The 15,776-nt window shown below is 36.9% G+C and overlaps 3 protein-coding genes across 3 annotated transcripts; 2 read left to right on the top strand and 1 right to left on the bottom strand.

The window, feature by feature from the left end:
- Positions 1–7,562: 7,562 nt before the first annotated feature.
- EV154DRAFT_564035 (uncharacterized protein) lies at positions 7,563–8,078 on the top strand (the record flags this gene model as incomplete). The annotated part of the gene is made up of 1 exon (XM_051605817.1): positions 7,563–8,078. The coding sequence occupies one exon, from the start codon at positions 7,563–7,565 to the stop codon at positions 8,076–8,078; it is 516 nt and encodes a 171-aa protein (XP_051457176.1).
- Positions 8,079–8,672: 594 nt separating this feature from the next.
- Positions 8,673–11,701, bottom strand: EV154DRAFT_481888 (uncharacterized protein; the record flags this gene model as incomplete). Its single annotated transcript, XM_051598438.1, has 3 exons — positions 8,673–8,929; positions 9,008–10,310; positions 10,361–11,701. The coding sequence occupies 3 exons, from the start codon at positions 11,699–11,701 to the stop codon at positions 8,673–8,675; spliced, it is 2,901 nt and encodes a 966-aa protein (XP_051457175.1).
- A 3,170-nt stretch (positions 11,702–14,871) lies between these two features.
- EV154DRAFT_481887 (uncharacterized protein) lies at positions 14,872–15,523 on the top strand (the record flags this gene model as incomplete). The annotated part of the gene is made up of 4 exons (XM_051598437.1): positions 14,872–14,932; positions 14,995–15,037; positions 15,083–15,128; positions 15,188–15,523. The coding sequence occupies 4 exons, from the start codon at positions 14,872–14,874 to the stop codon at positions 15,521–15,523; spliced, it is 486 nt and encodes a 161-aa protein (XP_051457174.1).
- Positions 15,524–15,776: the final 253 nt, after the last annotated feature.

Raw genomic sequence — 15,776 nt, 5'->3', positions numbered from 1 at the left:
AGTGCTCTTAAAAATTTGTCCAGTGCTTGTGCAATTGCTTTGCAATATAAAATCAGTCAAACAGATATCAGCGAACTCAAAAGGTTAGTTACAATTAGATAAAGGTTTAAAAATACTTAAACCCAATTTTTTTAATATTTGACGGTATTCAGTAAGCTGCAGATATGGATGGATTTTGTCGGAAACACAGACAATATGACACCAAACGCAGTAACAATTAGCCAGCATTATCTATCACATATACCATATGTGATTGAGGAGCTTGGTCCTATGCGCTCGTTCAGTTGTCGACCTTTGGAACGCATGATTGGTATAGTTAAGCAGAAGATAGGGTCATTCTCCAAACCAGCGGAGAATGCATACCAAATCATTCGTACTTTGGCAGAGCAATCTTTTTTGTCCAGAAAAACACCAGCTTGCTCCAAAACATCGCTTACTGGAATCGTTATAGACAAAGCTAACTCGGAGCATCGGCGTATTGCTGAATTCAGGCACCTTGGTGCCAACTTCCTTGAACAAGTTGAACTACAAGTTCAATGCGAGGAAATTCGAGTTGTTCAAAGTATCACAATGACGGGAAGAGGGTGCAAGCAGTTTTGTGCATCAACACTAAAAAAAAATTCCAGCATGTTCCTCGCACACTTACCCATTAGTAATTTCGGTGGAACTGAGAAGAAGTACTATGTCGTTCAGCTGGAGTTCATGTTTGTAGCAAAGCCGTTACCAGCTGCGAACATGTTGAACAATGATGTTTTTGCTTGGGCTAGAATATGTTCCAATATTGAGTCAACTGTTGACGGGAATACTGTTTTATTTTATACTACTAGTTCCAACAGCATGCCACTTGCTGCAGAAAGGGATCATATGAGAGTTCTGATTAACACCAATAATATCATCAGTCCCATAACAACAATACCTTCACCAATAGAAGAAAATAAGCACTACCTTGTTTGGCCATCTATGTCATTTAAAAAAGATGTGTGTATAAGCAATACGCCGTTTTGGTTTTAAAAACAAAACGTAACACTCATATATCAGACTTACTAAATAATAATAAAAAAATATTGCAAATGTTAACACTTGTTGGAACACCCCTGAACACCTCAAACGCAAGTGATGAAAACAAGCTCTTAATTTAACACTCATTTGTCACCTTTTACAAAAGCGACCAAAATCTCCACCTATTTAAATACATCTTAACATCTTTCTCTCAAGTGATAAAATTAACGCTTATTTTAACACTTCTTAGAGCATTCCCAACCGTGGATTATATTAATGGATTATATCAGATCTAATACAATTTTTAATTAAAAACATTCCCAACCGTGCATGATTTTTTTATTAGATTTAATTATTTTCTACTTTTCATTACATATTGCTTAAATCTGAAAAATAAGTAATCCAAAAAAAACATTATTTTTCTTTCCACAAATAAATTTTTCAAATTTTACAAGTAAAAATGCTAACTGATTCTTTCAAGCGCAATTCATCACCAAACTGGACTACCAAAGAAGATACAGTAGTCGCTCGATTTAAGGGTATTTTCTATTTATGGGTGGATTTTGGAAAAACAGCTTCCGTCCCCAGCATTAACACCACTAAACCACTGTTCTATTTAGGGGTGAGATTCCAATTCCCCATACCCTTAAATCGAACGATTTGACAGTGTATTTTTGACTTTTTTCTAACTTTTTGATCAAATTTATTGAATGTCCGAATAAAAATAAATATTTCGCAGTAATGATCATATTTCGCGGTTAAAAATGGCGTCATGACTTCTGTTTAAAATAGCCACGCTTTTCGATTTAAGGGTATTTTCTATTTAAGGGTGAGATTTCCGAAATGTTTGGTCACCCTTAAATCGAGCGACTACTGTATGCAGCTGTGTCTATCATGGATTGCCATATCTAAAGATGAAATCGTTGGAACTGGACAAAAAATGGCCACCCTTTGGGCTGGTATCAGGAAAAACTTTCGTGAGAGCTTTGCAAATAATCAAGCCGATGTATTGGTAGATTATGACGACGATAGCGTTTATACCAGATTGAAAAGCATCCAAAAACTGGTTTTAAAGTACACTTCTATCTTTGACCAGGTTCAAAACGGTCCTTCCCCCAGTGGCTCTGGGCCCAACGAAATGGTAAGTAATATCTACTATGATTGTTTATAATGTAAATTTATCGATTACTTACCAGCCAATCAATCAAAATAGATTGACAGAGAAGACGTGCTCTTCGAAAAAGACGTTGGTAAGCGGTTTAATTTGAGCCACTGTTGGAAAATTCTTCGTTCAGAACCAAAGTTCAAGTCGATCCTTGAGGTTTCTGCTATCAAAGCAAAAGGAAAGCGAAAGGCAATAAATTCATCAGCTGTGGAAGATGACGTTGACGAGGTCCGACCCATTGGTCGCAAGAAAGAGAAACGTTTGGCTAGCGGCGAAGGCTTAAAGGCCGCAAGTGAAATTAGAAGTGCCAAGAACATCGAGCTTTTGCTTGAATGCAACAGAGAAAGGATCAGATTGTTACAGATGACACGAAAAGACGAAATTATGAAAAAGGACATATTGTAGAAATCGTTGTAGATTTATAAAAATAAAAACAAGAAAATTATCAAACTTGCAAAAATTAACTAAGGCTTTATTAAACAAATAAAAGGGGGTCTTTATATACACATTATTTCAGACATTGATCACAGATGGGCTGATGACTGTCGTGGGTAGATTCATCCAGATAATACTCGGATGTAATGATCCGATATAGAGAGGCCATATGAGATGTCAATAACAATAACAATAACATTCCTTCTTAAACTGTGTATGTCTTGTAGCACAATATTTAGGGGAAAATGTAGTTCTTAATTCAGATAGCTGTGGCACCTCTATGTGGCTGATGTAACCTTCATATGTTTTCATATCAATGTTATTAATTAAATGTATGTATATAGCCTCGATCACGACACATATACAGCGTAGATGATCTTGACGATCGTGAATTACTGATCGCACAGAAGCAGAGAATTTCGGCTCGGACGTGGGAAGAAGAACGTCGTCTTTAAAAGGAAAGTGAATCATCTTTGCTTAGAGAAGCCGAAAAAGACGAAGATGGGAGTGACGTGGAGGTACCAGAAAAAGTAAGAGAAGAAGTAGAAGTAAGGGGAGAAGAAGTGGGGGAAGAAGAAGAGGTAGACGAAGAGGTAGATTAAGAGTTACAAAATTCGGTATAACATCTATAAAATAAAAATTAGTTTATATATAAAGAAAGAAAATACATTTTGAAGTGGATTAAAAAATCGATTGAACTTTAGAAATATCTACAACTATTATCCAAGATCGAAGGAATGATTGTTCATCCATCGCTTCGCGGATTATTGAGTGGTATAAATACTTAATACTTTTACCAGTGTTTTCAAAATTATATAAAAGTTTGAACTTTGTTCTTTGTTTATTTTCTTTCGTATATGTATATGTATGTATCATGTTTTTATTAATTTACGGCATATGTAACTAAATGTTACCTTTCCTTTGTCATAAATGTTCAATTAAATCTTTTTGTAGTTGGCTGTGGGTATGGGGATCTCAAATCGAGAAGTACTGCTCAACGAATTCATCAAATGTTAACTCTTCCCGAGAAGATGAAGGTGTGGAAGAATGAGGAGTATAAATCAAGTCAAGATCTTGCCCGCCTTCATTTTCCACTATTTTGTTGTGAAGAATGATGCAAGGGTTCATTACAGTTTTGATATCCCTCTTTTTGAACATCCGAGCTGGTCTTTGAACTATGAGGAATCTCGCTTGGAGAACACCAAACGCACGCTCTACATCTTTTCGTGTTGCCTCTTGCCCTGTTGCAAAATACTACGTTAAAATCTTGTGATATATCAAAATAACCAAGTCTAGGTTCAGATAATATATGTGTACCTTCGATTTGGCTGTTTGCGGGTTAGGGATGGGTTTTACCGAAGTTGCGTACTTTGGGTAAATACCATCCGCCAGGTAATACCCCTTGGTGTAGGTATTGTCATTCACCTCAAACCTGACATCTGGGATTACACCTTCTGCCAGGTCTGCAAAGACAGGAGACCGATTGATGACATTAATGTCATTAAGTAACCCAGAGAGTCCGAAGACCGCATGCCCAATCAAGAGGTCATGTGAGGCTACGGCCGCCGGAATTACAGATGGCCTCTTGCTCCTGCCGGTATACTGGCCATGTAAAGCTGTCGGGCAACTCTTTCACTCCCAGTGCATGCAGTCAATTGATCCAAGCATACCGGGGAATCCTCTCTCTTCTCCAACACGCAACAAACGGTCAACATCTTCCTGGTTGGGTGAACGGAGATATTCCTCACCGAATACCTCGACAATCGCCTTGCAGAACCGCTTCGGACATATCATGGCTGTAGAGTCGGCCATACGAAGGTATTCATCAACTGCATCTGCTGCTGATCCATACGCCAACTGTCTTATGGCAGCTGTTACTTTCTGCAATGTGGACAACCCCAAATTGTTTGCTGCATCCACCTTTTGCTCAAAATAGCTATCATGATATTTTATAGCTTCAGCAATTTCCAAAAAGAGGTCGCGCTTCATTCGAAATCTTCTACGGAACATCTCATCGGAATAGACCAGAGTCTCATAAAAGTAATCTCTCACAATAGTATCGTGGCCTTCAATGTGTCCACGATCGATATAAGTGCGTCCCATAACGGAACCTTTCTGGGGTTGTACTTCCTCTTCTACTTCGACTGTATTCAACTCTTCGAACAAAACGTCTTCCATCATAGCATCCAATAATTCGCCTTCTAAATATTCTGAGCAGTTGTACATTTTAAATAAGATAAATGTAAAAAAATTCAGACAAGTTACAGAAAATAATAAAATATAAACATTTTTTTGGTTAATTAAACGTTTATGTGGGATTTATTAAAAAAAATCCTTTTATTAATCCACGATTGGGTGTAAAAACATTACGCACATCTAAACCTTAAAAATTGAGCCAGATTTAATTAAAAAAAAATTCCTCGGTTGGGAATGCTCTTAGTCACCTTTGCCAGAAGTGACAAAAATTAACACTTATTTTAACACCTTTTAATAGCTTCATTCTGAGTGTTAGAAATTAACACTTATTTGTCACCTTTATTTAAAGTGATGTCGAAAAACACACGAAGTCACTCTAAGTCACTTATTTATTAATTTCATCACTTATTTAATCCCGTGGTGCATGATTGGCCTAAGTATGATATACGATTGACAGTTGGATACATAAAGCTATAACGCTGAGTTACGATATTACCGATCGAGAAGAGAATCTTCTCAGATAAAATCAAGAATTATAAGAAAGAGAAACGTAATATTCATAGTTCTATCAATGGCTTAGCTACCCATAGAGAGAATATAACAGCTATTACTGTAAATGGTTCATTTACGTATATGTTAATATAATTATACTGCCTATAAAGAATATAAAGAAAAAGTGTACGAACTAATCGATACCTATCCTCTACAACCAAATACACAAATTTCGATAAGATATTCTATATTTGGGATCGAATTTTATGAGTTAGAAAATTATTGCACAAATGATCAATTATAACTATTATGTTCTACTAACAATTACACTTGACAAACAAGTATGTATCTTTTAACAGTTTCCGTTAAACGATCTTACAAAGAAGTGTGCCACTGCACCAAGTATTTCTCAGAATACTCGTGTTCCCGTTTCACACATCTGGGACAACGTTACGTTTAATCAATTCTAACTAGTAGAGTTCAGATAACACAAGATGGAAGACCAAAATATATATTTATTCCAAAACCAGAAAGGTCGACTCATCATAAATCCAGGAGATTTGCAATATAAAAAGGATTGATTATTTCATAATAGCAGAGTTCTTCAGTCTATTTTTACCCTAATAAAAATATTCGTTTTATCTCATTATTTTTTACGTGCCATTTTATCAAATATCACACCTACCCCCTCGTTAACGCCAGAAGAGCTACTAAATGCTATAAGGACTAGAGTGCATCTGGACTTCAATGTGCCAAAAAAAAAAATTAAGCAGAGAGAAACGTTAAAATTGGACTCCAACACTTTCCTCATATCTAAGGTTCAATATTTGTGGACATATATCATTTTAATCTTGATTAAAATGAGAATATGAACTTTTTACTCTAAAAAAAAAAGTGGGTCCGGAGTTTTTACAACTCGATTTTAGGTGTGGGGGGAATTTTTGTCACAAGCAGGTTCAAAATTTTAAATTTTACTTTTCCGACCAATAGTATTGTCCCGCGTATAGTATTTGCCGCCTTCGGACCATGAAATGCTTACTGCCTGTACTCTCAATTTGAGTACCCGCATGCGTAGTATCTCAGCCTATTAAATCAAAGTCTGAAGACATTTACTGCCAACCCTGTGAAACACAAAAAGAATAAACCAAACTTTATGTATTAAGTAGAAACGCTTCATATTTAACAGATATAGTTTAGAGTATTTTGAAAATAGATCCAACTAGTTGTTTATTTAATTTATGTATTTGAAGGGTCGTATTCGTTAGATAAAGTACACAGTGCCACAAGACGTTATATCAGAGTCTGAGATCAAATATGATCAACACTGTAAGGCACCAAAAGGATAAAACAAACTTTATGTACTAAGTTGAAACACTTCATATTCAAAAGATTTAATTTAGAGTATTTTGAATATAGATCCAACTGGTTGTTTATTTAATATATGTACTTGAAAGGTCATATTCATTAGATAAAGTACTCAGTGCCATAAGCCGTTATATCTAAAATGAGATCAAATATGATCAACGCTGTAAGAAACAAAAAGGATAAACCAAACTTTATGTATTAAGTAGAAACGCTTCATATGTAAAAGATATAATTTAGAGTATTTTGAAAATAAATCCAATTAGTTCTTTAATTAATTTATATATTTGAAAGGTCATATTCGTTAGATAAAGTAAACTGTACCATAACTTCTAAAATCTAAACCGAGATCAAATATGGTAAAGTGTAAAGCACAAAAAAGATTTAAGATATCGTAGATATACATTAAGTTAGAACGTCTACAATATGAAAACTTTGTTTACTTCAGTAATATTAGATGGAACGTTCTTTAAAATTACAAACGCATCAAAGGGGTTACTGTTTTTGAGCGTATTACTTCACGGGAGCTTTAAAAATGACAAATAGAACTGTGAATTTAGAAGTTTGGTTTATTTTTGCACTCTTCTAAAAAAATTTTGCATAAAAAAAATGCCCTAAAAAAATAAAAAAACCTCCCCACATTAAAAAAATCTGGCTATGAATACATTTTCTTTTATATTACTTGTACTAGTCGGAGATGAATGCTAAAAAATGTCACATATTACGTTTTGGCAAATTAAAATGAAGATGCACTCTACCGGTCCGTATTATATACATCAAGTATTCTCGAACAGGACATATATTATCAAATCCACAACAAGAGAGTTGGTGCCACGACACATCCATGGCAACAAATTGAAGATATATAAAGTTCCGTCATTGCCCACCTTCATATAAGAAACTAACAAATCCAATGAATCCAATAACCCAGAATCAAAAATTCCTCGACCAATTCCTGGTCGAGTCTCCCCCAAGCAGCCCCCCTCAAACCTTGTCAGAAACTCCCCCTCTCCCTCCTATCCTCTTAGGTGGCGGTACTACTACCCTTCTGATGGCTACCCCCATTCTGGACCCTCTAAACCAGCCGGACCAAATTGAACTATTGGAATGCCTCTATAAAACACAGAAACGAGTACAGCGGCTAATTAACAAACAAATATCTAAAGTCGCCAAATTAACCCACAAAAACATAAAAAAAGATGGATTTTCAATCCTGTACAACAAAGAATACCAAGAAGCTCATCGAAGTGTCTTCACTTCCAAGAAAATGATCGAGAAAGTATCTCAAAAGGCTCAACAATTCCACAATCAAACGCCAAAGCAAACTGCTAGAATACACAAGCAGAAATATCAACCAAAATCCCAACCCAACTCGATTCATTACATACCAAGGAAAGGGCCCAAGCCTAGTGCAAACAACAAACCCTGAGACCAATCAAAACATTCAAATTTCCTTTTTTTTATTTTTATATTTTTATTTTTGTTTTTATATTTTTATTTTTTTTCTTTCATCTCTCTTCTTTTCTTTTCTTATTCCTTTTCTTTTTCTTTTTCTTCTTTATTTCTTTACACTACCCCTTTTCTTTTCCTCAGTAGGATACCTACTCTTAGTGGGGAGGAGCGTATGTAAGATCCAGTGATCTTACGTGACTCCGTTTCATCGTACTGACTTTCAGCCTGAACTCTAATTTAAAACCCATATAAATAACCTCCTTTTTTTTCCTTTAATAAAAACTTCAGCAATTGTTTTACCTCAAAACTAAAACAACCAGCAAAATCTAAAAATCAAAACTATCAAACACAACTTTATAAAACTTTTATTTCATTTCTTATATTCACCACCGCGGATTTTTTAGTCGATTACAAGTAAATGTTTGTGTCCTCATGATCTGATTGGCTAAAAAATAAAAAAATAGAAAATAATAAAAAAGCTAAAAATACAATGGTCGTGTGCAACTCGAATACTCAAACATAGGTGTGTTTGTTGCACGAAATGCCTGTCTTTGAAATATTTGGATGTTCTTTATTTAAGCTGTGTCAGGAGCATAGTTGTGTTAAATTTATATGGGTTGATAATCTTGTTTTCATTGACATCTTTTTTGAACATATCAAGAGCACCATTTGGAATAAGTTTATCTGCCTCCATTTCGATAAACCCATCAGTTGTGCAGCTAATAGGCTGTCCAGTTCTACCAGTAACATCAGGTTGAAATCGCTGCAAAGTAACCAATTTACCATTGTTTTTGGTGATCTCACCTACAAATACTGATGTGTTGTTATCTATGCAGACAGAAACCAAACCACAAACACCCACTGAAAAGGTATTTACCCCCGAGTAGTTGTTATCGGCAAACTAACGGGAGCTACCAAACATTTCCAAGAAAAAGTCATCACCTGCCATATCAATATAATTTTTGAGCTTCGAGCCGTACTGGACCCTCTTTATATCTTTGCTCACCCAAGACCCTCCATCGACAATATGTCTAAGTAGCTCTTGCTTACCAACTTTCAGCGCAAGGCTTTTGGACGTATCTTTTCTGTTGGTGTGGAATAGATGTTCACGTAAACATTTGTTGAATTGCTCACCTTTTTCTGTTTCATAATGTAAAGCGCACCCAAAATTGATCAGATCATCACGAAGATGATGCAAGAGGTGCATCTTAGGTTTACATGAATATGGCGTGGGGTTTGAGATTGCAAGATCAAAGGCATGGATTCTCTTCGTTAACTCATGTATGACTTCATGCACATCATTCACATACTTATTAAACCCCATGTGCACACGACGGACAAAAACTAATGAGCACAGCTCACCCAACTTGCTTAGAGGCTTGTTAAGTTCGATGATTTTAGCATCACGAACTCGATCGGCAAATAATTGAGAAATGATCAATGGCAGAATTTGAAGCAATTGTTTATAATCTCGGCCAAGAAACGATCCAAAATGTTTTAGCTGTCTTGAGAAATTACGGCTGTAATTTTTGCAGAATTCATAGCGGTTCACTGCAGTTATCAAGATCGTCATAACCGATTTGTTCTTGAAAATTGTGACCTTTATCAAATGGTTTACGAGATACCTACCAATATCAAGCAAAATTGTGTGAAGAATTTCCACTGGTGTATCTTCTGCAGGATTATAACTGGCCAATTCTAGTAATCTTTCACTCCCATCAAGATTTCGATAGCTCAGAAGCTTTGCTCCAACAGGGAATTCTTCAGCATTGGCGATGACTGCATTGTGATCCAAAGCGAGAACATAGTCGTCTTTGGTTCTAACAATATATTTGGCGAGTAACTGTTCAGGAGTCACTGCGTAAATTTCGTTTTTGCGCTTTTTAATGTTACGGAAGTAACATTTTCTGCACGGAAAAACTGTTGTCATCCCAAGTATGCCGCAGATGTCTGAATGTGCTGGGTTATCGGCCATAATGCACATTAATGGCGCAGTTACTAAAACCATTTCTTTTTCTTCTGCTGAATACATTAGTACACCCTTCTCAAGTACCTTTAAGTCATCAACAATGAAAGGAATGATATTTAAGGCATTAATTCCATCTGTCTTGGGCGCCGTCCAAATGAAGCAGGCGTTTTCCCTTTTCGATCTGTCTTCAAAAAGCAATCCAGCAGAGTTCATAAACCAACTTTCGTAGGGATTGTACTGCTTTGAGATATTTCCTGAATGTGATCAGAAAATAAAATAATTCGCGTTACCTTGACTTTATAATACTGATTCTGAACAATGTTTCCATTGCTGTCACACTTGTTACGTTTCAAAGGAGATTTGCTAAGAACTAAAGATTGATGCAAATAATCCAGTCCTTGACCATCACCATCCAAAGAAAAGCATTTGCTACCGCATACATTCGATTCGTAATGTCCTCCTAATTGGAGCCAGGGAATCTCCATAGTAATTGTTGAAATACCAAAGAAATCGTCTTGCTCAAGAACACGGTAGCCTGCAGCGAGTCGAATTTGAATCTTTGTGTGAAACGACTTGACCAAGAAAAGGTCTTTATTTCTCAAGTAGACAAAGTCTCCAAACCAGTAATCTTTTCCGATTTCAGTTACCATAGGGTGTTGGAATGAAGGGTTTTCTTTCCACTTTTTACCTTGATGAAGATCAAGCGATTGATCAGTTGTATGATCGGAAAGCTTGGTAATTTTACTGGCCTTCGTTGGGTTCAATGTTGTTAGTCTGATATGCTCAGAAGGCAGATTCAAGAAGATTTTTCTTTCGACCATTTCATCTTTATTTTGGAGCTTATTAAAGGCTTTGCCAGTGGTAGTTTCTGTATCCGTTTTAAAAACAGGGATATTATTGCCTTTGCGAGATTGAAAATTCCAAAGGTTGTCCAGAGCCGGAAGTTCAAAACTTCTGTTATCTTCTACAGCATTATCTTTCAATTTGAGCAACAAGTTCATGGTGTAAATCATTTTCTTTGATTGTCTTCTGGATAACTGGTCGTCGTCTCCATTTACAAGAGCTTGCAAAACAAATTTTTGGGTAGTGTTGAAAGGATAGTGTGATTGAACGAAGTTGTTCCATTCAACACCAGAGGAGGCTTCCCAAATGGGTACCATACCATTAAATGTATTAATATCGTTGGTTGCATCTTCAGTATTAGCTTCGTTCTGAACTGCACTAAATCTTCCAACAAAAAATTCGGTAGCAGAGTCGTTGAGTGTGCTTTCATTGATTTCCTCTTTTTCTGACTCTAATTCATCATCAGAATCATTATCATCGTTTTCACTAGAAATTTCAATATCTTCCTCGTTATACTGATCCTCAATACTGTTCAATAACAGATCTTCGGATACTTGAATGTTTTCATCTGATAATTCAACAATTAATTCGGGGTCGTTATCTTCAGAAATGGAAATGTTACTGGGAGTTATAGGAGTGACGTTTGCTGACATTGCTTTTTGTTGACCAGTAGTACGACAGTGACGCTTGATGTTCTGTGAAACTATTGTTTTTCGGCATTCAGCACAATAAATTGTTTGGCGAGCCTTTTCAGTTTTCTTGATTCGACGGAATGTATGTTCGAACATCTTTAATTAAGAAAAAGGAACGGCTTCTCTTCTTGACCTTTAACCTTTCAAATACTCTTAATGGTGACTGTTTTTGGCATAAAGGCAAACTTTTTTTATTAAGTTTTCTTTAATAACCTTCATTCATTTTTTGTTTTTTTTTTACATTGATTGATCTTAGAGCATCCCCAGCAGTGCCCGATAAAAAACTCTTAAGTTTGTGTTTTTTTTTAAATTCAGCAATAAAAGTTTTGTCAACCCCAGCAGTTTAAAAAAAACTCTTAAATAACTGACCTCAAAAACCTTAATTAATTAAATGTACCTGAAAAAAAAAGTGTCAAGATCTTTTTACTCAATCCCAAATTTTTTAAGATGGAACAACTCGCAGCCATGGCACTCCTGAATCTCAGAAAGCGTGCAAATAATAATGTCCTTCATATACTGAACATCAAAATACTTAAGGATGAAATGGACAGTCAGTCAATGACAGGTGGTTCAGTCGAGAGACGCAGAGTCATGGACAGAGACAGTGAATCCGGCTATCAACGTCTATTAAATGATTACTTTGTCGAAAACCCGGTTTACGGCGAAAAAGAATTTCGTCGTCGATTCAGAATGCGTAAGAATGTTTTTCTTCGAATTGTGGAAGCTATCACCGAGCATGATCCGTATTTCCAAAGAACGCCAAATGCTGCTGGAAAAATGGGCCTTCATCCGTTGCAGAAGGCTACTGCTGCATTACGTCAGCTATGCTACGGCGTCAGCGCTGATACGGTAGACGAGTATTTGCGTTTGGGTGAAAGTACTGCCTTGTTAAGTATGAAGAAATTCTGCGCTGCTGTCGTTGAGTTTTTTGGAGAGGAGTATCTTAGAAGACCCAACGAAGAAGATACCGAGAGACTCCTCGAAGAGAACAAAAAACGTGGATTCCCAGGTATGCTCGGGGCTCTCGATTGCAAGCACTGGACTTGGAAAAACTGTCCAACAGCATACCATGGTCAGTATACCGGCAAGGAAAAGAAGCCGACATTGATTTTGGAAGCAGTGTCTTCGTATGACCTGTGGATCTGGCATGCCCATTTTGGCTTACCAGGTTCATTGAATGACATTAATGTTCTTGACAGATCGGATTTGTTCGATGAATATACGAACGGCAGCAGCGTGGTTGTGAAGTTTGACGTCGGTGACCAGGAGTTTACCATGGGGTATTATCTTGCCGATGGGATATACCTCAACGTTGCCAATATGGTAAAGACATTTTCTGTTTCAAAACCTGGTGCCGAGGCAGTAAATATCGTTTCTAAAATATTAAAATATATATGCTAGCTATTAATCATGACTTCTTGAAATATAGAACTTCGCTAAACAACAAGAAGTATGCCGTAAGGATGTCGAGAGGTCTTTTGGCGTATTACAGGCTCGATTTGCTATAATTAGTTGTCCTGCAAGATTGTGGAAAAGAAAAGATCTCGGTATGATCATGAAGGCGTGCATAATTATGCATAATATGATAGTCGAAGACGAGCGGGATGAGAGCGGCAGCCTTCCAAACAATCACTTTAAGTCTCATCCTGCCAACCCTTCTGATGCTGCAGACATTTCTCGCGATCCTTCGTTCTATAGCTTTTCTAGCTATTTAGCGCGCCACGGAAACATCATTGATGCATCTGAACATTTCAGATTGAAGAAGGCCTTGGTCGGGCATCTCTGGCATAGAAAAGGATATGGAATTGTTTAGACTTCACTTCTAAATAAAATTCACTCAAAAGTATAGGTCTATCTAGTTTTAAAAAATATAAATAATTTTGAGATGGAACAGAGGATTAAACATATTTATTGTTCACCATTAAGATCTTCTGTACGAAGTATTTCGTTCTCAAACTCAGCTTGGAGGCGCTCCAAAGCTTGTTTGCGACAAAGCTTATAGAAACGCAAAGTCTCTTCATCATCCTTGAACGTCTCCAAGTCAACGCTGAACAATCTCTCATCCAACAACTTTTGATTGACTGCCAAAAGCTTTTGGTTGACAGCCAATTACTCCTGCTTAATGGCGTTCGCTATATCCATCTTCTTCATCATCTCAGAGTATTCGTCTGCTAGCTGTTGCTGGTTTGTTTCCCAGTTAACCAAGGTATCAGTGATCTTCTTGTCCACGGAAGCCTGATTCGTGCTCTTTTTGCGTCCATTAGGACGCGCAATGATGGGTCCATCACTTTCACCATTTTCATCCTCAGCAATCACTGTTGACGTCCCAACCTCAGTAGCAGCAGAGCTACCAGGAGCACAAGAAGCGGTAATCGTTCTCTTGGAACCTGCCTTTACCGCCTGTTTTCTCACGATCGTGGCGTCTCTTCTTGCCGTCTTATCATTCCACTTTGGACTATTACGACGTACCAAAAAACAATCGTAAAAAGCGAAATGAACACGGTATTTTGTTTGAAACGAATTGAAAGCATCCCCCAACTATTTGTTAAATTATTTGATTTAAACTATTATATCCTTTTATCGATAGTTATATGATAATTACTTCATCTGCAGCAGCATTACCGCTTTTTTTGCGTCGCTGGATTGCTGCGACACAGCCGCAGTACTTGCTGACAGCAGCCGAAATGTTCCCCCAATGGTTTTTGAAAGCCTTCTCGTTTCTTTCTGGCCAGTCGAGCTCCCTCTCCGCCTTAAAGTCGTTCATAATTAACTTCCAGAACACTTCCGCCTTCATCAAATTACAATGGACTGCCTGCTCCGAGATGCGCAACCATGACTTGTACACCTGGACATTCTCCTCGTGTGTCCAGCGGAAACGCTTCAACTTGCTGGTATCGGAAGGACCAGCATCCTCATTGCCACTTTGCTCGTAGTCGTCAATTCCATGGACATTACCATCATCACTGGCATTGTTACTAGAATAGTTGCCGTTGTCGAAGTCAGAATCGTTGTTATTGCTCATTTGTATTAAAAAAAGTTATAGAGATAAAAAGGGGTATTTTTTATTGATGTTTTTTTCCTATAAAAAAACACTTCGGATTGGGAAAAGTTATGGGAAATTTTGATTTCCCAAAGTTAAGGGTTTTTTATCGGGCACTGCCGGGGATGCTCTAATTACGAGGTATTTAGAGCAACTACTGCTACAGAATATATAGATTAACATATTCATAGCTTCCGATCAATATTAGAAGAATGTCAGAAAATACATGTTCATTTATAAAGTCCAATGTCGTTTTACCCGTAGATATCATAACCTGCGATTAATTGGTATGTAAATATGAATAATCTGTCTAAGTAATGTGTTTTCTTATTGTTATTTTACACTATAGAGAATCACGTTCGTGTTTGGCCCATGACTAAATGGTTTATAAGGTATTTTATGACATGTAATCGCTCAGAGTGAAAATTTTCTAATAGAAATTTGATTACTGTAGACGAGCAAGATAACATAACCATCGTGGTGGTATGTAGGATAATATAATCGTTTGTCATGATCGCTAATTTCTCCTATTTGTTTTATAGAACATTCAATTTGCCCTATACGTTATCGTCTGGATTGTGGAATCCAATTTCAGTGTTTTCTTAGTGGGATGTAAGCCGTATTGCTTGGTTCTGCAACCGTCTGTCTGCCTGGTCAAAGCTTGTATAGTTTTTATTTGCCAATCAATGTACCTGTCATTGTATCTGGTTTCTGAATCTATCAAATGGCACAATTGGTGTCTGGCTGCCCAACTGGTTAGAATAGTCCCCGTTTGCCTAGTATCCGAGCTGGTAGCATCCTGGAGAACCGGGCTACCTATCGGTACGGCCATACGAGCTGGTAGCAACCTGGAGAACCCGGCTACCTGCCAATACTAGCACTGAAATTCTAATATTTTATTTTTAAAAACATAATTTATTTAAAAATAAACCGTTACACTATAATTCTTTATAAGCCAATTTTTCATCCTCCCTTACACAAACGTTCAAATTAAGAAATTTTACTCATCACTGAAAAAATCTGCGGTGGTGTTGTCCTTTAATTTTTCTTCACTACTTTATACGAGATCATCCTTTTCCTTTGGAAACGGAATAATTCATATAAAACTCACTTCTTTGTCAAGGAATCATC

Source organism: Mucor mucedo, assembly GCF_025094135.1.
Source record: "Mucor mucedo strain NRRL 3635 chromosome Unknown EV154scaffold_51, whole genome shotgun sequence".
NCBI lineage: Eukaryota > Fungi > Mucoromycota > Mucoromycetes > Mucorales > Mucoraceae > Mucor > Mucor mucedo.
Note: the sequence above shows the minus strand (reverse complement) of the source record. Positions and strands in the feature narration are given on the sequence as shown.